Genomic DNA, 25,524 nt, shown 5'->3' on the forward strand with positions numbered 1-25,524 from the left:
TTATCCTTTTGCTAGCTGTCACTCATGCGAGGGGCTGAAGCACATTGGTTGAACTCAAATTGCTAGGGGGCTGGCCCACGTGGTGTAATATGTAGCAAAGATGGCATTCAGAAAAACAGTCGCTTTCAAACTAGGGATTTCAAATCAAATCAAATTTTATTAGTCACATGCGCCGAATACAACAAGTGAAATGCTTACTTACGAGCCCCTAACCAACAATGCAGTTTAAAAAAAATACGAATGAGAATAAGAAATAAAAGTAACAAGTAATTAAAGAGCAGCAGTAAAATAACTATAGATATAGACTATATACAGGGGGGTACCGGTACAGAGTGAATGTCCGGGGGCACCTGTTAGATGAGGTAATATGTACATGTAGGTAGAGTTACTAAAGTGACTATGCATAGATGATAAAAACAGAGAGTAGAAGTGGTGTAAAAGAGTGGGGGGGGGGCAATGCAAATAGTCTGGGTAGCCATTTTATTAGATATTCCGGAGTCTTATGGATTGGGGGTAGAAGCTGTTAAGAAGCCACTTGGACCTAGACTTTGCACTCCAGTTCCGCTTGCCGTGCGGTAGCAGAGAGAACGGTCTATGACTAGGGTGGCTGGAGTCTTTGACAATTTTTAGGGTCTTTCTCTGACACCGCCTGGTATAGAGGTCCTAGATGTCAGGAACCTTGGCCCTGGTGATGTACTGGGCCATACGCACTACACTCAGTAGTGCCTTGCGGTCAGAGGCCGAGCAGTTGCCATACCAGGCAGTGACGCAACCAGTCAGGATGCTCTCGATGGTGCAGCTGTAGAACCTTTTGAGGATCTGGGCACCCATGTCAAATCTTTTCAGTCTCTTCAGGGGGGAATAGGTTTTGTCGTGCCCTCTTCACGACTGTCTTGGTGTGCTTGGACCATGTTAGTTTGTTGTTGATGTGGACACCAAGGAACTTGAAGATCTCAACCTGCTCAACTGCAGCCCCATCGATGAGAATGGGGGCGTGCTCAGTCCTCTTTTTCCTGTAATCCACAATCATCTCCTTTGTCTTGATCACATTGAGGGAGAGGTTGTTGTCCTGGCACCACCCGCCCTGGTCTCTGACCTCCTCTATAGACTGTCTCGTTATTGTCGGTGATCAGGCCTACCACTGTTGTGTCATTGGCAAACTTAATGATGGTGTTGGAATCGTGCCTCTCTGTGCAGTGATGAGTGAACAGGGATTACAGGAAGGGACTGAGCATGTGCCCCTGAGGGGCCCCTGTGTTGAGGATCAGCGTGGTGGATGTGTTGTTACCTACCCTTACCACCTGGGGGCGGCCCATCAGAAAGTCCAGGATCCAGTTGCAGAGGGAGGTGTTTAGTCCCAGGGTCCTTAGCTTATTGATGAGCTTTGAGGGCACTATGGTGTTGAACGCTGAGCTGTAGTCAATGAATAGCATTCTCACATAGGTGTTCCTTTTGTCCAGGTGGGAAAGGGCAGTGTGGAGTGCGATAGAGATTGCATCATCTGTGCATCTGTGGGTCGGCATGCAAATTGGAGTGGGTCTAGAGTTTCTGAGATAATGGTGTTTATGTGAGCCATGACCAGACTTTCGAAGTACTTCATGGCTACAGATGTGAGTGCTACTGGTCGGTAGTCGTTTAGGCAGGTTACCTTAGTGTTCTTGGGCACAGGCACTGTGGTGGTCTGCTTAAAACATTTTGGTATTACAGACTCAGACAGGGAGAGGTTGAAAATGTCAGTGAAGACACTTGCCAGTTGGTCAGCGCATGCTCACAGTACACGTGCTGGTAATCCATCTGACCCTGCGGCCTTGTGAATGTTGACCTGTTTAACCTGTTATGGCTAGGGGGCAGTATTTTCACGGCCGGATAAAAAACGTACCCGATTTAATCTGATTATTACTCCTGCCCAGAAACTATAATATGCATATAATTATTAGCTTTGGATAGAAAACACTCCAAAGTTTCTAAAACTGTTTGAATGGTGTCTGTGAGTATAACAGAACTCATTTGGCAGGCCAAAACCTGAGAAGATTCCTTACAGGAAGTGCCCTGTCTGACCATTTCTTGCCCTTCTTGATTATCTCTATCCATTACAGGGGATCTCTGCTGTTACGTGACACTTCCTACGGCTCCCATGGGCTCTCAGAAGGCGGCAAAAAGCTGAATCGTGGCTTTGCAGGCTCTGGCTGAAAAAAAGTAGCGCGTTTGTATAGTGGCTGGTCACAGTACTGTGAGACTCAGGCTCGTGCACGAGGGGATCCCATGCTTTTATTTTCTCTCTCTTTGTACGTATACACGCTTTCCCGGTCGGAATATTATCGCTTTTTTACGAGAAAAATGGCATAAAAATTGATTTTAACCAGCGGTTGACATGCTTCGAAGTACGCTAATGGAATATTTAGAAATCTTTTGTCACGAAATGCGTCGTGCTCGTGACCCTTATTTACACTTCGGATAGTGTCTTGAACGCACGAACAAAACGCCGCTATTTGGATATAACAATGGATTATTTGGAACCAAACCAACATTTGTTATTGAAGTAGCAGTCCTGGGAGTGCATTCTGACGAAGAACACCAAAGGTAATCAAACTTTTGTAATAGTAAATTGGAGTTTGGTCAGGTCTAAACTTGGTGGGTGTCTAAATAGCTAGCCGTGATGGCTGGGCTATCTACTCAGAATATTGCAAAATGTGCTTTCACCGAAAAGCTATTTTAAAATCGGACACCTCGATTGCACAAAGGAGTTCTGTATCTATAATTCTTAAAATAATTGTTATGTTTTTTGTGAACGTTTATCGTGAGTAATTTAGTAAATTCACCGGAGGTTTGCGGGGGGTATGCTAGTTCTGAACGTCACATGCTAATGTAAAAAGCTGGTTTTTGATATAAATATGAACTTGATTGAACAAAACATGCATGTATTGTATAACATAATGTCCTAGGTGTGTCATCTGATGAAGATCATCAAAGGTTAGTGCTGCATTTAGCTGTGGTTTTGTTTTTTGTGACATTATATGCTAGCTTGAAAAATGGGTGTCTGATTATTTCTGGCTGGGTACTCTGCTGACATAATCTAATGTTTTGCTTTTAGTTATGGATCCTCAGTTATGGATTCTCTGCACGATCAGTTTGGTCTCTCTGCTTCACTTATTCCAGCCACAGAAATGTCCTACAAGAGATACTGACTCGGCTAGGTGCTAAAAAATGTGGGTTCCTCTAGGGTTCTTTTGGAAGGGTGATAGAACTATCTTGGACCATAATGACTCTTTAGTGATATTGTAAATGTTGGGGAGGCAGCTAATTTTAATATTTCGGGGCGTAATAACCGTGAGTGAGAGTTTTATTCCAGTTTGTCTAATGTGTTGTGTTATGCCATTACCTACAATATATGACTTTGGCGAGTGATGGTATCTTGTGAAAGACTCACATGCCCTTGTGTTGAATGGTTGACTAAATCAGTAAGTGGTTCTCAATTCTCTCCTCAGAGACCCCCAGCTGTTCCAGAGGTAGCTCTTTTATATTTTAGTAATTTAACAGATGCTCTTATACAGAGTGACTTACAGTTAGTTACATTCATCTTAAGATAGCTAGGTGGGACAACCACATATCACAGTCACAGTAAGTACATTTCTTATCATTAAAGTAGCTATCTGCAAGGTCAAAGCTAGTAAGGGGGGGGTCAAGTGCGGGTGTTTGTGAACAAAAGTATATTTTTTTGTGGTGATAGGGGTGTGAGGTGGGATTATTTATGATACTCTTTGAATAGGTAGGGTTTCAGTTGTTTTTGGAAGATGGGCAAGGACTCTGCTGTCCTTGCATCAGGGAGAAGCTGGTTCCACCATTGGGGTGCAAGGAAAGAGAAGAGCTTGGACTTTGCTGAGCGGGAGCTGCCTTTCCATAGGGGTGGGAGGGCGAAGAGACCAGAGTTGGCAGAATGGAGTGCTCGGGTTGGATTGTAGGGTTTGTGCATAGTCTGAAGGTAGGGAGGGGCAGTTCCTCTTGCTGCTCCGTAGGCAAGTACCATCGTTTTGTAGTGGATGCGAGCTTCGACTGGAAGCCAGTGGAGTGTGCAGAGGAGCGGGGTGACGTGAAAATTTAGGAAGGTTGAAAACCAGGCTGGCTGCTGTGTTCTGGATAAGTTGCAGAGGTTTGATGGCACAAGCGGGGAGCCCAGCCAACAGCGAGTTGCATTAGTTCAGACAGGAGATGACATGCGCCTGGATTAGGACCTGCGCCGCTTCCTGTGCAAAGTAAGGTCGTACTCTACGGATGTTGTAGAGCATGAACCTGCAAGTTTCAATATTTTAATGTCACATGCAGAAGTACAGTGAAAAACCTTTCTTGCAAACTCAAAACCCAACAATGCAATAATCTATACTAGAAAAAAAAACATGATGAAATAAGAAGAAATATGAAGAACACAATAAGTAAGTAAGCATACTATATATATAGGGTCAGTTCCAATACCATATTTACAATGTGCAGGAATACTGGAGTGATGGAGGTAGATATGTATAGGCGTAAGGTGACTAAGCAAAGGGATACAAGATAAACAGCGTAGCAGCAGTTTGTATATGAGTAGGAGTGCATGTGTGTAGAGTCAGTATAAATTGTAGCGGTATTGTTAGAGAGGGGTAAAGATACGGGGGGGTGTTCTTCTCGGAAAAATGTAAATAGTCCCACATAAAATCAATAAAGTTCAAACGACAATAAACAATAACTCATGCAAACTCCCTTTAACTAAAATGTCACATCAAATACGACTTGAGGGGACTAACAGTTAAAAGGAGCGCATAGGAAAAAAAGAAAGTCTGATGCAGTGAAAAGCACTTGAGCATTAGAGGGAAAATGAGAGAGAGAGGGGTTCTTAGCTGTTGACTTCAGGCTTGCAGTTGCACTGTCTGTCCGTCTGATACACCTGATGGTTTGTTGGCTTGTTTTTCAAAGCTTCCCAACAATGTTGCTACTACTCCATGTGAACAATGGCAGAAGCGGTCCCAAAAGATTACAATCACGAGAGCGGTAATCGCAACGATCGAATTAAACACTTTACCACTAAAGTAAGCTGAAAATAAACAAGACTTATGCAGAGTTGCACACACTGTCAAACTGCCGTGCTGACCGAGAGCTCTAAGAGCCATCTATATTTCTACCTTCCTGATTGCTGATGCACTTTTAAAGTGGCAGCGCACGGTGAAGGTGCCGTGCAGGATTTTGCCACAAAATGTATGTGCATATTATCTTTGAGTGAGCAGATGATGGAGTGAATGTGTGTGTGATTGTGTAGGGCCCTGTGAGTGTGCATAAAAACAGTGCAAAAACAAAAATAAAAGGTCAATAAAGATACAAGTTTAACTCAGATGGTCCGTGTAGGCATTTTGTTAGCTATTTATCAGTCTAATTGCTTGGGGTAGGAGCTGTTCAAGAGCCTGTTGGTGCCAGATTGATGCACCGGTACCGCTTGCCGTGCGGAAGCAGAGAGAATAGCTATGCAGGAGCGAGTCACTGCTTTGATGTTTACAGAGAACAACAAGGTGTTGTCCGGGGTCAAACCAAGATCCTTTGCACCGTGATGGAGAGGTGTTGGAACGTGCAGACCTTCCCCGGGAAGAAGAGCAGCTCCGTCTTGTCGAGGTTGAGCTTGAGGTGATGGGCCGACATCCAAGCTGAGATATCTGCCAGGCACATAGAGATGCATGTCGCCACCTGGGTGTCAGAAGAGAGGAAGGAGAAAAATAGTTGAGTGTCATCCACACAGCAATGATAGGAGAGACCATGTGCCGATATGATGAAGCCGAGTGACTTGGTGTATAGAGCGAAGAGAAGAGGGCCTAGAACCGAGCCCTGGGATACACAAGTAGTGAGAGTGCATGGTGCAGACACAGATCCTCTCCACGTCACCTGGTAGGAGCGGCCTGAGTGTGCAGATGGGAGGATTTAGAGGAGGATATCATGGTTCACAGTGTTGAAGGCAGCAGATAGATCTAGGAGGATGAGAACAGAGGAGAGAGGGTCAGCTTTGGCAGTGTGGAGAGCCTCCGTGACACAGAGAAGAGCAGTCTCGGTTGAGTGACCATTCTTGAAGTCTGACTGGTTAGGGTCAAGAACATCGTTCTGAGAGAGATAGCGAGAGGTTTGGTCAGAGACAGCACACTCAAGTGTTTTGGAAAGAAAATAAAGAGATACCAGTCTGTAGTTTTTGACATCAGAGTAGTCGATTGTTGGTTTCTTGAGGAGGGGAGCAACTCAGGTCATTTTGAAGTCAGAGGGAACACAGACAGTGGTCAGGGATGAATTGAGGGAAGTGAGGAATGGGAGAAGGTCTCCAGAGATGGTCTAGAGAAGGGAGGAGGTGACAGGGTCAAGCAGGCAGGTCATTGGGCTGCCAGACCTCACTATTCACAGGAGGGGAAAGAGGTCAAGGTGTAGGGTAGTGATGTGTGAGTGGGACCAGTGGACTCAATTTTTATTTTACTAGGCAAGTCAGTTAAGAACAAATTCTTATTTTCAATGACAGCCTAGGAACAGTGGGTTAACTGCCTTGTTCAGGGGCAGAATTCATACCCTATCAGCTCAGGGATTTGAACTTGCAACCTTTCGGTTACTAGCCCAACGCTCTAACAACTAGACTACCCAGCTGAGTGAATCAGGAGCGGATGTCGTCAACCTTCTTTTCAAAGTGGTTGACAAAGTCGTCACAGAGAGGGAGTAGGGAGGGGAGGGGCTGGAAGATTAAGGAGGGAGGAGAAGGTGGAAAAGAGTTCCCTAGGGTTAGAGGCAGAAGCTTGAAATTTAGAGCGATAGAAAGTGGTATTAGCGGTAAATACAGAGGAAGAGAAGGTAGAGAGGAGGGAGTGAAAGGATGATTGGTCCTCTGGAAGTTTAGTTTAACTCGGCTGCTCGCAGCCCTGTTCTGTGAGTTCGCAATGAATCACTCAACTATGGAGCAGGAGGGAAGGGCCAAGCCGGCCGGGAGAAAAGGAGACAGTGTGAGTCATAGGATGCTGAAAGAAAGGAGAGTACGGTCGAAGAGGAGACAGGAGAAGAAGGATTTAGCAGAAGGGAGAGATGATAGGATAGAAGAGGAGAGAGTAGTGGGAAATAGAGAGCTAAGATTGGGACGGCGCATGCCCATCTGGGTAGGGGCTGATTGGCTAAGGTTAGAGGAAAGGGACACAGAAAACGAAGCTAAGTAGTGATCAGAGACCTGGAGAGGGTTTGCAGTGAGATTAGTAGGCGAACAGCCTATAGTAAAGATGAGGTCAAGTGTATTGTCTTGCCTTGTGAGTGGGAGGGGACTGAGAAAAGGTGAGGTCAAAAGAGGCAAGGAGGGGAAAGAGAGAGTTGGAAAGAAATTAATCGAAGGCAGACGTCTGTAGATTGAAGTTGTCAAGTACGAAAAGCCAGCGAGCCAGCGTCAGGAAATTAGTTTTTCAAGGTGTCAAGCTCATTGAGGAACTCTAAAGATACCTGGTGGGCAATATATGACAACAATGTTAAGCTTGAGTGGACAAGTGACAGTGACAGCATGGAATAAAAAATAAATTAAAAAACACCTAGGAGAAATGAGTAGCCCTGTGCCACTACTGCAATGACCAGATGTTCTCAGACTATGAGAGAAAACGTAGTCAGATGAAGAGAGAACAGCTGGAGTAGCAGTGTTCACTGGGATGAGCCATGTCTCCGTCAGACCCAAAAAGTCAAGGGACTGAAGGGCAGCATAGGCTTAGATGAACTTGGTGTTCTTGACCACATATCGGCAGTTCCAAATGCTGCCAGAGACCAGGAATTCCACATGGGTTGTGCGCACAGGGTAGACTAAATTAGAAGGGTTGCAGCCAAGGGGTGGGGGTCGTCTGTAAAGCTTACAGGAAGAGGAGCGAACATGTATAGAAAACACACACATACACTACATGACCAAAAGTATGTGGACACCTGCTTGTCAAACTTCTCATTCCAAAATCATGGGCATTAATATGGAGTTGGTTCCCCCTTTGCTGCTATAACAGCCTCCTCTCTTCTGAGAAGGCTTTCCACTAGATGTTGGAACATTGTTGCAGGGACTTACATTCAGCCTCAAGAGCATTAGTGAAGTTGGGCACTGATGTTGGGCGATTAGGCCTTGCTCGCAGTCGGTGTTCCAATTCATCCCAAAGGTATTCGATGGGGTTGAGTTCAGGGCTCTGTACAGGCCAGTCAAGTTCTTCCACACCGATCTTTGCAAACCATTTCTGTATGGATCTCGCTTTGTGCATGGGGGCACTGTCATGCTGAAACTTCCCCAAACTGTTGTCACAAAGTTGGAAGCACAGAATCATCTAGTATGTCATTGTATGCTGTAGCATTAAGATTTCCCTTCTCTGGAACTAAGGGGCCTAGCCCGGGACCATAAAAAAAAGCCGAAGACCATTAATCCTTCTCCGCCAAACTTTAAAGTTGGCACTATAAATTCAGGCAGGTTGTGTTCTCCTGGCATCTACCAAACCCAGATTTGTCTGTCAGAATACCAGATGGTGAAGTGTGATTCATCACTCCAGAGAACGCGTTTCCACTGCTCCAGAGTCCAATGGCGGTGAGCTTTATACCACTTCAGTCGACGCTTGGCATTGCACATGGTGATCTTAGGCTTGTGTGTGGCTGCTCGCCCATGGAAACCCATTTCATGAAGCTCCCGTTGAACTGTTCTTGTGCTGACGTGGCTTCCAGAGGCAGTTTGTAACTCGGTAGTGAGTGTTGCAACTGAGGAAAGACGGGTTTTACACGCACGCTTCAGCACTCGTTGTCCTGTTCTGTTAGCTTGTGTGGCCTACCACTTCGCGGCTGAGCCGTTGTTGCTCCCAGGAGTTTCCACTTCACAATAATAGCACTTACAGTTGACCGGGGCAGCTCTAGCAGGGCACAAATGTGGCGAACTGACTTGTTGGAAAAGTATGACGGTGCCACAATGAAAGTCACTGAGCTCTTCAGTAAGGCCATTCTATAGCCACTGTTTGTCTATGGAGATTGCATGGCTGTGTGTTCGATTTTATACACCTGTCAGCAACGGGTGTGGCTGCAATAGCCAAATTGACTCATTTAAAGGGGTGTCCACATACTTTTGTATAGTGTAGTTGCCAAAGAGATCATCACTTGATTCAACTGCTCAATTAACACAATAATAACACCTATGGAATTTTAACAATATAATATGGCTGACCAGAAGGAAAAAAACCTGTATGGTTCTTCAAAAGGATCTACAAATGACCTTTCAGATTGAGAAAGGTTCTTTATAGAATCATTCTCCATAAAGGTTCTATAAATAACCATAACAAAGGGTCCTATATAGCCCCAAAAAGGGTTGTAACCATAGCGGAACCCTTTTTTGGTGCTATATAGAATCTTTTTTGATTGGTTCTTTATAGAACCTGATTTTTTTATTTATTTATAACACCATGCACGTTCCAATTCGAACGTTATGAACATGGTTCTTTATTGAACCTTCAAAAAAGTGTTTTAATATAGCACCAAAAAGGGTTTCTCTCTGGTTACAAACCAAATAACCCCTATCTGGTACTATTTAGAACCCTTATTTTTGTATGTACAAAAAGAGTTCCTAGGCCCTGAAGTCTGGCTTCAAATGTCTCCTGATCAGCCCTGTTAAGACAGATAGATGTTTGTGTGAAATTAACCTAGATTCAAAAGGGAACACCACTGAGATGAGAGAGAGATGAAGAGGCAGAAAGAGAAAGAGGGAGAGAGAGAGAGAGAAATAATAGGTTGTGGGAAAAAATGTGGAAGAAGAAGAAGGAAATGTGGAAGAAGAAAACAACAGCTGCATGGGTTTGCTCTCCATTTTCCCTTTGTGTAATCTGCTAGTTATATGTAAAAGTGTGTGTGTGTGTGCATGTGTGTGTCTGTTTCTGTTTGTCTTGGTGTCTGTATGTGGGCTTGCAAGTGTGTGCGTAAGCATGTAACGTCCTGACAAATAATGTTTCTGTCAGGATGTGTGCTAAGATGACTGGCAGAGATGCTGATTGTGTTAAACATGTTAAACAGGCCATTGATATGGTCCAGGTGATACAGTATCTGTGACTGCTTGCCCTGGCACCGGCATGGTTTAAAAGCACATTTTCCAGCTTATCTCCTTCCCCCAGAATAAGCCGACTGAGGAAGTTGTGACTCAAAATACCCTTGATAGACAAAAGCAAAAACACTTATATTCTTCTCTGAGACACCTTGCTTCTGTATAAGGAAATACATGTATGTTCTGAGTAATGAGAAATTCAATCACATAGGCTACATACAGTGACAAGAACACACTCTAGGTGGTCTACTGTGATAGTAGATGTCTACAGTGAGGACTTGAATAGATGCATTTACAATGTCTACAACTTACTGTGTTGGGATAATGTGATGTCTACCGAATTCACTCATGGTGACATACCCATGGGAACTCTACACACAGAATGTGAGCAGCACACACATTGCCTACACATGTGTCCCTGAATGAGCACAATGCAGTAACAACCTTGGGTGTTCTGTACGATGTGTGTGTGTGTGTGTGTGTGTGTGTGTGTGTGTGTGTGTGTGTGTGTGTGTGTGTGTGTGTGTGTGTGTGTGTGCGTGTGCGTGTGCGTGTGTGTATGTCTGTGTGTGTCTGTGTGCATTGGACAGGTGTGTGCTGGACAGGGACATCTGGGCTCAAATGCGTTATCTCTGGCCAGTAAATTAAAGTGTCTCTCCTTTCCTTCCGTCCAGGTGGGCAGGCAATAACGTTTGACAGAAGATGCGACGGGGGTCCTGTCTCTTCAGATGGCTGGGGATAGACATGGTGCTTCTCTGTCTGGCCACCTACAGCTGGGGCCAGGACACAGAAGGTACAGCAGACGGACATGCCTTAAAGGGAAATTCCACCACTTTTCAACCTCATATTCATCATCTCCAACACAAAACCAGTGTCTATGTGAAACCAACATTTCTATGATCAATGGTTAAAAAGATAAGAAGGTCCTAAAAAATTATCTGTGACATAACAAGGGAGGATACTTATTTGCTCCTCGCACCACTGCGAATCTGATAGTGCTTGAAAATCCGTTTTAAAATGTTTTTACTTTTGATGATGTCATCAGGTCGAACTTTTTAACTTAATATTTTGTTCTACAAAATGGAGAAATGTGCTGTTTTCATATATGTTAACACAGGTATTGCGCTGGAGATAATGAAAAAGAAGTTGAAAAGTGGTGGAGTTGCCTTTTAACGGTATGTGTGAAGTAGGGTATTGTGACAGCAAATCAATACATTTTCATACAATTTACAATTAAGTGTCTATTCTATTTAGGATACATGGGCTCCGACACAGGTGAACTTTATTAACAAATTATGTGACTTCTGAAGGTAATTGGTTGCACCAGGTCTTAATTAGGGGCTTCATAGCAAAGGGGGTGAATACATATGCATGCACCAGGTTTCCGTTTTTTTAATTTTTTGAAGCAAGTTATTTTTTTCATTTCACTTTTGTGTATGTCCATTACATGAAATCCAAATAAAAATCTATTTAAATAACAGGTTGTAATGCAACAAAATAGGAAAAACCCCAAGGGGAATGAATACCTTTGCAAGGCACTGTAGTGTAAGAGCCCAAAAACATGAAAACAAATGCCTGGACTTTCAGCCTGTTCTGGTAGGATGGAATATTTGGTCCACGACATGACATTACAATATGATCTGATTGTTCTGACTGTTCTGACCAATAAACAGTCATATTTTATTTAAGCAATAACGTTCGAGAGGGTGTGGTATATGGCCAATATACCACGGCTAAGGGCTGTTCTTATGCACGACACAAAGCGGAGTGCCTGTATACAGCCCATAGCCGTGGTATATTGGCCATATATCACAAGGCTTCATCCGTAATACAACGGTGGATGTTGCTCGTCCGCCTGCCACTCACTCTAGCAGTCTTGTAACTGTCGCACATGGCTAGTCGAACTCCAAACTCTTCATTGAGACAATGCTGAAACATCAATCCATGGTTGAGTCAGTGCCACATTTCAATTTGTGCTGAAATCTAAATTAAAGAAAAGTTATCTTGCAAATTCAGCAGGCTAATATTGTATTACTTAATGCTGTCTTTGGTGTGCTTTGGTGAGCTTATCAATGCACAAGCTATTGATATCATTGTTTTATTAAATCATTCAAAAGTGTTCCATTGCTTGTTTAAAAAGGATTCAGTCATTACTAAATGTGTAATGTGATATACTTTAACATTTTAAAAAATGACACACAAAAAAAACATTCATAAAATATGAAGGGGATGATGACATTCTTTGCAAGAGGGAGGGAATCTGATTCCATTGGTCCTCAACTCTTGGCTCAGTCATTTCATTCAGGGTAAGTGTTTTTAGCCTACCCCGGAGCAGGTTAGTTCTGAAGGATTCATTGCCATATAAATGTACCTGGCTAAAACGTGAGCCGCTTTCGTATGACTGGTTATCCTGATTTGAACTCAGAGGTTGGCCACAGCTAACTCCTCCAACTTGCTTGGAAGGATAACCCTCAGGGCTCTCCAAACCATGTTACTGGAGAGCTATCTTCCTGTAGGTTTTCACTCCAACCCTAATCTCGTGCACCTGATTCTAACAATTAGTTGGTTGAAAAACTGAATCAGGTTAGTTACAACTGGGGTTGGAGTGAAAACCAACAGGAGGGTAGCTCTATGTTTTATTGTACTGTAAGTGCTATGGATTTATTGTTACTGGGAAACTCTTGGAAGAATAAAAGCAGGGTTGAAACTTTGTTCATGGAGTCTGTAAACATTTTACATTTTAGTTATTTAGCAGACGCTCTTATCCAGAGCGACTTACAGTAGTGAATGCATACATTTCATACATGTTTTTTTCGTACTGGTCCCCCGTGGGAATCGAACCCACAACCCTGGCGTTGCAAAAACCATGCTCTACCAACTGAGCCACATGGGACAAACCAGTCTCCTGGTGTAGGGTTCCATTACACTATAATCTGTTTTTATACTTAGCCTATAGACTTTTAGATATTTTGTATCTTTTGACATTGAAGACTTCTCATATGTACCATTTGACAATAGTCCTCATATTTCTGAGTAATAGTCTTTTAATTATTATTTGGAGAATGGTCTAATGCTATTTACATTACAAATAGCATAAGCTTGGACTCTAACTGTGCACATCTAAGCTAAGGTTAACTCAATAATTTAATGCTAGACCATCTTTTGCAAGATATTAGCTCCTTGTCTCTCAGCCTCTTATTCATTGCACAATGGTTACCTAGGACACATGTAACTTATAGTATTCCAAGTGGGGATGCAAGGCTTGCTACCTTGACTAAACTCATTGGATACGCTTATGGGCCTATAGCATTGACATGGTAATGCAGTCTGATTGAAGATTATGTTATGGTCAAATTTCCTTCTTCACTATTTATCTGTCATCCTCAGACTAAGTGGATTTCCACTAATCTACACACATTCAGTTGTAAGTACTGTTAAAGCTTTAGGCATTCTAAATGACTGTGACTTTAGGAAAAAATAACTGGCTCTATGGATACAAAGAACAAATAGCTTTAAAACTTTTTCAACGTTATGAAAACACTGTAACAATCTGTACTGTTCAGATAACTTTAAACACATAGGACCTCCCTCTCATGTCCTCTCTCTCTCTCTCACACACACACACACACACTCTTGCATATTCAGCCTACCTTTAAAGCTTCTCTTTGAATAGCCTATTCCTTTTCAGTTCTTCCTGTGCCATCCACATTTGTGCATAGCTTAGTCAGTGGTCAAGTTATCAGTTTGCCAGCTAGCTAGGTAACATGACTAGCTAGCACAACAATGTTGTTTGTTATCAAACAAAAAAATAACGGCTTGTGAGAAGTTTAAAGCAACCCTCAACATGCACACAAATCCACTGCAGAAAAAGAACACAGCTCTGGTATGTTTGGGCATAACTTTTACATGATTTTGGCTAGAGGTACACAGTCTTCAGCAATGTAAGACTGCAGTCCAAATACTTAAAAGACACACACTATCCCCTCAGCCCTCAAATTAAGTGGACACTTCTGATGACGTATCATGTCTGATGAGTATACACTTGCAGGGCAAAGGGCAAGGGAGGAAGGAATGATTTTTAAATGTACCGCCCTTGCCCGGATATTTGTCACTCGTTCTTCCCGCGATGAACGAGTGTTTTCAGCCACCGGTAGCTTGTGGGTGCTTTATATGCGCTATAGTCAATTATGATTGCATGTCTACTCATGTCTACTCACATTAAATATATAATTATTAATATACACCTACTGTACGATAGCTAGCAACTTAATTTGATAAATAACATTAGCCTGCCTAGCTGGAACTTCTGAAGAAGGAAAATGTTTTATTTCCACAATTTCCAAAAGCTAACCAAACAAATCAAATCAAATTTATTTATATAGCCCTTCGTACATCAGCTGATATCTCAAAGTGCTGTACAGAAACCCAGCCTAAAACCCCAAACAGCAAGCAATGCATGTGAAAGAAGCACGGTGGCTAGGAAAAACTCCCTAGGAAAAACTCCCTAGAAAGGCCAAAATCCTAGGAAGAAACCTTGAGAGGAACCAGGCTATGAGGGGTGGCCAGTCCTCTTCTGGCTGTGCAGGGTGGATATTATAACAGAACATGGTCAACATGTTAAAATGTTCATAAATGACCAGCATGGTCAAATAATAATAATCATAGTAGTTGTCGAGGGTGCAACAAGCACGTCCGGTGAACAGGTCAGGGTTCCATAGCCGCAGGCAGAACAGCTGAAACTGGAGCAGCAGCACGGCCAGGTGGACTGGGGACAGCAAGGAGTCATCATACCAGGTAGTCCTGAGGCATGGTCCTAGGGCTCAGGTCCTCCGAGAGAACGACAGAAAGAGAGAAAGAGAGAATTAGAGAGAGCATATTTAAATTCACACAGGACACCGGATAAGACAAGAGAAATACTCCAGATGTAACAGACTGACCCTAGCCCCCCGACACATAAACTACTGCAGCATAAATACTGGAGGCTGAGACAGGAGGGATCAGAAGACACTGTGGCCCCATCCAATGATACCCCCGGACAGGGCCAAACAGGCAGGATATAACCCCACCCACTTTGCCAAAGCACAGCCCCCACACCACTAGAGGGATGTCTCCAACCACCAACTTACCGTCCTAAGACAAGGCCGAGTATAGCCCACAACGATCTCCGCCATGGCACAACCCAAGGGGGGGCGCCAACCCAGACAGGAAGACCACGTCAGTGACTCAACCCACTCAAGTGACGCACCCCTCCCATAGACGGCATGGAAGAACACCAGTAAGCCAGTGACTCAGCCCCTGTAAAAGGGTTAGAGGCAGAGAATCCCAGTGGAAAGAGGGGAACCGGCAAGGCAGAGACAGCAAGGGCGGTTCGTTGCTCCAGCCTTTCCGTTCACCTTCACACTCCTGGGCCAGACTATACTTAATCATAGGACCTACTGAAGAGATAAGTCTTCAGTAAAGACTTAAAGGTTGAGACTGAGTCTGCGTCTCTCACATTGGTAGGCAGACCATTCCATAAAAATGGAGCTCTATAGGAGAAAGCCCTACCTCCAGCCGTTTGCTTATAAATTCTAGGGACAATTAGGAGGCCTGTGTCTTGTGACGGTAGCGTACGTGTAGCGTACGTCTTTTATGAGTTTGAACCGCAACCTAAGCATAGACCTTTTGCACAACGTAGCAACGCCCACTTCCGCTCAACTTCCTACCCGATCCATATCTTCCGGTCCCAATCCGATCTCGTCCCGTCCTTAAACATTTAAATTGCACAACAATTCCATGTGAATCTGATAACTAAAATGTGTAGATTTTCCAAGATACAGTTTATGTCATACTATCATTAGTAGTAATGTCTCAGACAACAACTGATCTGACATCATATTCATTTTTAAGTACCAACGCATATTTTCAACTGGTTGGATAACCGAAATATGGTTCCGTTTCCCACCTTTTGATGTTACCAGACTCTGTTAACAAAGGCTTTCCAAGAGTCAACTCTATAAAGTCAACAATGTACTTGAAACCATCTGAAATTAAATAATTGTAAATATTCAAAGTGTTACAGGATATGACCAGCTACTACCTACTATACTGGCTATTAGGGAATAGGTAACTGTAGACATAAAGTTTGAATCCTTTTTCCAACTTCGAGGTCGGTGGTTTGCTACTTGTCTTGGCCAGACGATGTACATCCGTCACTGTTATCTTTGGCAGCTCTTTCAAGCACCTTGTGTGGCTAATTGCTAGACACCTTACTAGGTAAGAGACAAAAAAGACAAAGAACACAATAATCTAATTACAAAAATCCCTAACTGAACGGATAAACAGAATTTTCAACAAGAATGATTAAAACAACGCTATAGAAATATGATTATATTAACATACTGAGGTATAGCCGAGGTATAGGCTAGTATGGCTACAGGCTGACAGGATGGGGTTAGGACAGGAAGCTATGTATCGGTAGGAAGTTGAGCGGAAGTGGGCATTGCTACGTTGTGCAAAGGGTCTATTGACTGTATGGCAGCGGTTCGAACTTATAAAAGACACACCCTCATCCGCTTACCCTCGCCTTATGGCCTTGTACAATTATGTTATGCCTGAAATTCCCCATAATTCAATTTGCGACGATTGTAGATCCGCTAAGAAAAGTCAGCCAAAACATAAAAACAATATCAATGGAGAAGTCAACATACAAGTGTAAGTAAAAACGAATGTAAATAATTTAGAAACTGTGCTACTAGTGCGCATGACGGCACAAACACGTCTTGTAAAAGTAATGATGTTTTTGTTTGGTTAGCTTTTGTAAATTGTAGAAATAAAACATTTTCCTTCAGAAGTTCCAGCTAGGAAGGCTAACGTTATTTAGCTAATTAATTTGCTAGCTATCATACAGTAGGCATATATTAATAAATATATAGTTAATATTAGTAGACATGCAATCATAATTGACTGTAGCCCATTCTAGTCAGACGTCATGATACATCTTCCGAAGTGTCAACTTAATTTGAGGGCTGAGGGGATAGGGTGTGTCTTTTAAGTGTTTGGACTGCAGCCTAGCTGTGTTCCATGTGTGTTCTGTGCTTTAAAGGGTCCATGAGGAAACATTTGTGCTTAAAAGGTTCCATGCGGTGAAGAAATGGAGACGCGAGTAACAGTGTAGAAAATTCATGCTGAAAGACATGTCAAGCGTTAACTCTTTATTAGTGTGTTAACTTTGACAGCCCTATACATAATATATTATTATTTTCATGAAAGTAACACACACACTGATTTATTAGATATACAGTGCTGATTTAAAAATAGCATTTAAAAGACTGCATCTGGTCTTTCAGGAACTGGCTATATGTGTAAGCCTGCTTCTACTGCAAATACCTTTAAATCAATTGTCTCCATCCATCTCTGGGCCTGGTTCTTTTGTGAGAAAGATTATAAACGTTTGGTAATTGAAGTTTTGTAGCTCGAGGGGGAGTCGGTTTGTTGATTAGTGCAGGATATTATTTTCTCAAATGAAAGCAAATTGCCCCGAAGTTCAAATTTGAATATTTAGATTGTTCTTGGAGTAAGCTGTTGGAGTGTATAGTGCCTTGATTACCAATTACTGATGGAGTATTGCCTCTTTAACATTTCCAGTTTTCCTTCTCTACTTCCACTTATTTTATTGGGAAAAACAGATTTCCATTAAAGCAATGTTACATTAGATTAACAGAACAAAGCCTCTCTGTGTTTTTTGATTTGGCTAATGAAACATTAGTCTAGCTGCTGCGCTGCTTGTTGATCAGATGAGTGACTCTCTGCTTTGGTAATCCTTATTGTGGATAAGCGTTTGTTGTTGAATTAATTATTTTTAGATGGCTAATGCACTTTGCATTGTATGGAGGTACCTAGGTGAAGTTGCGCAGTGCTTGTTGATCAGATGAGTGTCCCTCTGCTTTTGTGATCCTAATGGTGCATAGAAGTTTGATGTTGAGATTGTTGTTCTTAAAATCTCATTTTTTTCAGACAATTGTAACTTAATCCACTTTTTTCCTGGTGTCAATTATTATATGATTGTTTCATGTATAGGCTACATTGTATGGACCCATCTACACTTTAAAAATAGAAAGTCTAAAAACACCATGATTGTCAAATGAAACCATGAGAAGTATTGCTCCTAAGCTAAGATGTGGTGTTTGGAGGTTGTTTGAATGTAAACCCAATGTAAATGTTTTAATAACCAGAATGTGTTTTAAAACAGAAATGTACAGTAGTACTCTGAAAGGGTCAAAGTGGTTCTTCAACCTGAATATTAGTGTTTTTAACCTCGGTGTCCCCCCCGCGGGATGGTTGAGTTAACTTAGGCTAATGTGATTAGCATGAGGTCGTAAGTAACAAAAAAAGGACATAGACATATCTGATATGGGCAGAAGGCTTAAATTCGTGTCAATCTAACTGCACGGTCCAATTTACAGTAGCTATTACAGTGAAATAATACCATGCTATTGTTTGAGGAGAGTGCACAATTATAAACTTGAAAATGTATTAATAAACCAATTAGGCACATTTGGGCAGTCTTGATACAATATTTTGAACAAATATGCAATGGTTCATTGGATCAGTCTAAAGCTTTGCACATACACTGCTGCCATCTAGTGGCCAAAATCTAAATTGCGCTTGGGCTGGAATAATACATTATCGCCTTTCTCTTGCATTTCAAAGATGATGGTACAAAAAAAATCGTTGTATTATCTTTTAATGGATCTAATGTGTTATATTCTCCTACATTAATTTCACATCTCCACAAACGTCAAAGTGTTTCCTTTCAAATGGTATCAATAATATGCATATCTTTGCTTCAGGTCCTGAGCTACAGGTAGTTAGATTTGGGCATGTCATTTTAGGCGAACATTTTTTTTAAAAGGGTCGGATCTTTAAGAGGTTTTAAGAGTGTTGTGAAAACACTTTTTGGTGCATGTGAAAGACATCAAAACACAAAAACTGTGTTTCTCATACAAGCAATGGATTAGAAATGCAAATGGTATCAAGAATCAAGGTAAGACCCAAGTGCAGACTCTGTGAAGTTATAATGTTTAATGTAACCACATGGGCAGGCAAATGACAGGTCAAGGCAGGAATGAGTCAATAATCCAGGGTAGGAGCATAGGTACAGGATGGCAGGCAGGCTCAGGCAGAGTTCAATAATCCAGAAGTGGAGCAAAGGTACAGGATGGCAGGCAGGCTCAGAGACGGGCAGAGTGGTCAGGCAAGTGGGTACAGGGTCAAGACAGGCAAGGGTCAAAAATCAGGAGGATGAGAAAAAGAGAGGCTGGGAAAAGACAGGCGCTGACAGGATGAACACTGGTAAGCTTGACAAATAAGACAAACTGGCAACAGACAGACATATAACACAGGTATAAATACACAGGGGATAATGGGGAAGATGGGCGACACCTGGAAGGGGTGGAGACAATTACAAGGACAGGTGAAGCTGATTAGGGCGTGACAATTGGTTAATAGCCTAGGTATTGATTGATGATAAGGGACTAAGGAGAATTTTTTTTGTGGAATTCCACCGTCATTTTTTTAATGCTTTATTTTGACCGATTAGAAATGGGAGAGGCAGTAAGATGATATATTTTGTTTACATTTTACCCACTCAACCACACAGCCAAACTGTAAAAAAATATTCTGGGATGAATTGAAATTGACAACAACAAAAAACACCAACAAATACTTAATTAAAATGTATGCAAGTTGTGCAGAGCTTGTGGTCTAGCGGTAACGCATTTGGCTAAGACAGGACACCCCTCTCCCCATCAAAGATCGGGGTTAAATTCCCTGCTCCAAACCTTAAATCTGTTTCTTCCATCTATCTATATCCCCTCTTTCATTTCAGAACTGTGTCAATAAATTGTAAAAATACCCCCCAAAAAATGTCTACAAAATGTACGCAAGTTGTTTAAATGATTTGTTCATTTAATTTGACTAAAATAATGTAAATCCAACTAAATAGAGTATGTTGCTCAAAATGTAATTATCTTTCATAGTGATGCACCGATATGACATTTTTGGCCGAAACCGATATCTGATATTTTCTTTGCCAAAAAAACCCAATACCGATAACCAATATTACGTTTTCTTTTAAGCATTCTAGTACAGTTAAATAGTTAACACACACACACATGGACGCAGCGGTCTAAGGCACTGCATCTCAGTGCAAGAGGTGTCACTACAGTCTCTGGTTCGAAACCAGGCTGTATCACATCCGGCCGTGATTGGGAGTACCATAGGGTGGCACACAATTGCCCCAGCGTCGTCCGGGTTTGGCCGGGGTAGGCCGTTATTGTAAATAAGAATTTGTTCTCAACTGACTTGCCTAGTTAAATAAAGGTTACACACACACACTAACAAACCACACTGACCAAAAAGTTATTTTGTTGGCATTTACGTATGTCCCCATTACCAGTAAAACATAATCAAAACCTATTTCTTTCACTTACTTGCTGTGCTGTTTTGTTGTTCATTTGTTCAGTCGGTTCATTCTCAACCAGGATTTCTATGGAACGATGTTTGGGTCTTTGGGTGTCAAAAAAGATACACGTCAAATAACACTATTTAACGTGTCAAATAACACTATTTGACGTGTCAAATAAGCTTGTTGACCAATCAGGCCCTGAATATGACTGCACGTCACATAATAATTTAACGTGTTCCTACATTTTTACGGAGTTATTACACTATCATTCGTATTTCATATGTCACAACGATTCATCGATACGTATGCTATGATGCTGGAAAAGTTTTCTTGCGCACCTACAGTGCTGGTCATTAAAAAAGCTAGCTAGAGCTTGAAACAACTGTGAATTGAGCCACATTTATTGTGAACCTATGTGTATTGAACAATATTCCTGAGGAAAAGCAATACTGCGTGGATGTTTTGGAGTCTGATAACTCTAAGGAGGACTTTGGGAAAAAATATCTTTGGTATTGAGTAGACTAATACCCCATTTCATTGATCCCCAATCCTTAGGTAAAGCTGTACAGTGCAATATTGATGTCAATACACACAATTGGCTGACTGGGGAGCTGATTTCACACAGTCACAGTCCTGCGATAAGAGCTACAATGCTAATATTTGCCTAAACTCTTCACAGTTGTTTTCTGTGGGTGTCACCGACTAGGCTGATATCACATTTCATTGCTTCACATGCCAACCTTGTTTAACATTATCTAGTCTAAATATGGCATGATTCCACCAATTGTAACCTGCATCCCTTTCAAAGAGGTACTTTTATTTTGAAGGCAAACCGCAAATTTCACTAAAGTAGCTCTAATCCTTATTGTGTCTAGCTTCACAACATGTAACCCGGTCCGGTCGAGCGTCACGAGCCAGATGAAGCTAGCTGGCTGATTATAACATTATCTTTGGGCAACCGGGTTAAGTAGCTGGCTAGCTATTTATTTTCATTAACCAAAGTTCAATTTCTATAGGTGAACAGCGGAGTCAATCACCACCTTCCGGAGACACCTGAAACCCCACTTCTTTAAGGAATACCTAGGATAGGATAAAGTAATCCTTCTAACCCCCCTCCCCCCCCTTAAAAGATTTAGATGCACTATTGTAAGTGGTTGTTCCACTGGATATCATAAGGTGAATCCACTAATTTGTAAGTCGCTCTGGTTAAGAGCGTCTGCTAAATGACTTAAATGTAAATGTAAATGTGAACAACAAGTGGCTAACTAGCTAATACTTACTCACAAGGATTTCTAAATCATTGCTAAGAATAATGAAAATGACTGCAGTTTCTACTGGTCGTTGTTTTCAGGCTGGTTGTATTGGTGCTAGCTAGGTACCAAGCTAAAGCTAGCTAGCTACCCCAGAAGTTGTGGTCAAACAAATAATGCTTTATTACCAAAGTAGTATTGTAAACACACCGTTCATGGCCGGTGTTTGTTTGTTTGTTTGCTGCCTTTTTTATACAGCTTTGACAGTGCTACTGATAGTAGTGGTGGCGCTTGGCTTGCACGTGTAAATTCAGAACACAGAATATTCTATAATAGAACTGTGTTATTTGACGTGTCAAATTAAAAGCTTATTTAAAGTGTAAAATAGTGTTATTGTCAAATAGTGTTATCTGACATGTTTCTCTTTCGACACGCAAAGACCCAAACGGTGTTCCAAAGTATGTCGTGAAGCTAATAGCAGTGACGCTATTACTGTGTAACTCCGGTAGAGCAACATCTGAAAAATAGCGCACTTGGTAGTGTGTACCAGTGCTCGACCAGTCGCGAAAGCCAACATCACCCATGACAGAGAACGGTTGATTGTCAAGGGCAATGAATTCCATTTTCTTGGCTTTAATGGATTTCGCCTTTGAGTTGTCTCGCTGAAATGTTGTTACTCTTTCAAATGACTACTCAACTTGTTGACTGCTCGATCCACACAGCAAACATAGTGGGATAGGTTAGGAATGCTGTGTTGCACGAGTAGAGCAAAATGTACCTACGATATATACAGCTGAAGTCGGAAGTTTACATACACTTAGGTTGGAGTCATTAAAACTCGTTTTTCAACCACTCCACAAATGTCTTGTTATCTAACTATAGTTTTGGCAAGTTGGTTAGGACATCTACTTTTTGCATGACACCAAGTAATTTTTCCAAAAATTGTTTACAGACAGATTATTTAACTTAAAACTGACTGTATCACAATTCCAGTGGGTCAGAAGTTTACATACATTGAGTTGACTGTGCCTTTAAACAGCTTGGAAAATTACAGAAAATGATGTCACGGCTTTAGAAATTTTTGATAAGCTAAGTGACATCATTTGAGTCAATTGGAGGTGTACCTGTGGATGTATTTCAAGGCCTACCTTCAAACTCAGTGCCTCTTTGCTTGACATCATGGGAAAATCAAAAGAAATCAGCCAAAAATTGTAGAACACCACAAGTCTGGTTCATCCTTGGGAGCAATTTCCAAATGCCTGAAGGTACCACATTCATCTGTACAAACAATAGTGCGCAAGTATAAACACCATGGGACCACGCAGCCATCATACTGCTCAGGAAGGAGACTCGTTCTGTCTCCTAGAGATGTACGTACTATGGTGCGAAAAGCGCAAACCAATCCCAGAACAACAGCAAAGGACCTTGTGAAGATGCTGGAGGAAACAGGTACAAAAGTATCTATATCCACAGTAAAACGAGTCCTATATCGACATAACCTGAAAGGCCGCTCAGGAAGGAAGAAGCCACTGCTCCAAAACCGCCATAAAAAAGCCAGACTACAGTTTGAAACTGCACATAGGGACAAAGATCGTACTTTTTGGAGAAATGTCCTCTGGTCTGATGAAACAAAAAAAGAACTGTTTGGCCATAATGACCATCGTTATGTTTGGAGGAAAAAGACGGAGGCTTTCAAGCTGAAGAATACCATCCCAACCGTGAAGCACGGGGGTGGAAGCATCATGTTGTGGGGGTGCTTTGCTGCAGGAGAGACTGGTGCACTTCACAATATAGATGGCATCATAAGGATGGAAAATTATGTGGATATATTGAAGCAACATCTCAAGATATCAGTCAGGAAGTTAAAGCTTGGTAGCAAATGGGTCTTCCAAATGGACAATGACCCCAAGCATACTTCCAAAGTTGTGGCAAAAGGGCTTAAGGACAACAAAGTCAAGGTATTGGAGTGGCCGTCACAAAGCCCTGACCTCAATCCCGTAGAAAATGTGTGGGTAGAACTGAAAAAAACGTGTGCGATTAAGGAGGCCTACAAACCTGACTCAGTTACACCAGCTTTGTCAGGAGGAATGGGCCAAAATGCACCCAAATTATTGTGGGAAGCTTGTGGAAGGCTACCCGAAACGTTTGACCCAAGTTAAACAATTTCTAGACAATGCTACCAAATACTAATTAAGTGTATGTAAACTTCTGACCCAATGGGAATCTGATGAAAGAAATAAAAGCTGAAATAAATCATTCTCTCTGCTGTTATTCTGACACTTCACATTCTTAAAATAAAGTGGTGATCCTAACTTACCTAAGACAGAGAATTTTTACTAGGATTAAATGTAAGGAATTGTGAAAATCTGAGTTTAAATGTATTTGGCTAAGGTGTATGTAAACGTCGGACTTAAACTGTATATATATGTATAGAATATATATATATACACTGCTCAAAAAAATTAAGGGAACACTTAAACAACACAATGTAACTCCAACTCAATCACACTTCTGTGAAATCAAACTGTCCACTTAGGAAGCAACACTGATTGACAATAAATTTCACATGCTGTTGTGCAAATGGAATAGACAACAGGTGGAAATTATAGGCAATTAGCAAGACACCCCCAATAAAGGAGTGGTTCTGCAGGTGGGGACCACAGACCACTTCTCAGTTCCTATGCTTCCTGGCTGATGTTTTGTTCACTTTTGAATGCTGGCGGTGCTTTCACTCTAGTGGTAGCATGAGACGGAGTCTACAACCCACACAAGTGGCTCAGGTAGTGCAGCTCATCCAGGATGGCACATCAATGCGAGCTGTGGCAAGAAGGTTTGCTGTGTCTGTCAGCGTAGTGTCCAGAGCATGGAGGCGCTACCAGGAGACAGGCCAGTACATCAGGAGACGTGGAGGAGGCCGTAGGAGGGCAACAACCCAGCAGCAGGACCGCTACCTCCGCATTTGTGCAAGGAGGAGCAGGAGAAGCACTGCCAGAGCCCTGCAAAATGACCTCCAGCAGGCCACAAATGTGCATGTGTCTGCTCAAACGGTCAGAAACAGACTCCATGAGGGTGGTATGAGGGCCCGACGTCCACAGGTGGGGGTTGTGCTTACAGCCCAACACCGTGCAGGACGTTTGGCATTTGCCAGAGAACACCAAGATTGGCAAATTCGCCACTGGCGCCCTGTGCTCTTCACAGATGAAAGTAGGTTCACACTGAGCATGTGACAGACGTGACAGAGTCTGGAGATGCCGTGGAGAACGTTCTGCTGCCTGCAATATCCTCCAGCATGACCGGTTTGGCGGTGGGTCAGTCATGGTGTGGGGTGGCATTTCTTTGGGGGGCCTCACAGCCCTCCTTGTGCTCGCCAGACTGCCTGACTGCCATTAGGTACCGAGATGAGATCCTCAGACCCCTTGTGAGAACATATGCTGGTGCGGTTGGCCCTGGTTTCCTCCTAATGCAAGACAATGCTAGACCTCATGTGGCTGGAGTGTGTCAGCAGTTCCTGCAAGAGGAATGCATTGATGCTATGGACTGGCCCACCCATTCCCCAGACCTGAATCCAATTGAGCACATCTGGGACATCATGTCTCGCTCCATCCACCAACGCCATGTTGCACCACAGACTGTCCAGGAGTTGGCGGATGCTTTAGTCCAGGTCTGGGAGGAAATCCCTCAGGAGACCATCCGCCACCTCATCAGGAGCATGCCCAGGCGTTGTAGGGAGGTCATACAGGCATGTGGTGGCCACACACACTACT

The 25,524-nt window shown here is 42.5% G+C and overlaps 1 protein-coding gene across 1 annotated transcript in view; it reads left to right on the forward strand.

The window, feature by feature from the left end:
- LOC106607182 (protocadherin-15) overlaps positions 1-25,524 on the forward strand; it is a 177,025-nt gene that overhangs the window by 31,404 nt on the left and 120,097 nt on the right. Inside the window, exon 2 of the mRNA XM_045720950.2 lies at positions 10,738-10,856. Within this exon, the coding sequence (XP_045576906.2) occupies positions 10,766-10,856 (91 nt within the window). The 5' untranslated portion in view covers positions 10,738-10,765. The remainder of the gene's footprint in view (positions 1-10,737; positions 10,857-25,524) is intronic.

The sequence above is a fragment of the Salmo salar genome, chromosome 01 (genome assembly GCF_965601325.2).
Source record: "Salmo salar chromosome 01, fSalSal1, whole genome shotgun sequence".
Classification (NCBI taxonomy): domain Eukaryota; kingdom Metazoa; phylum Chordata; class Actinopteri; order Salmoniformes; family Salmonidae; genus Salmo; species Salmo salar.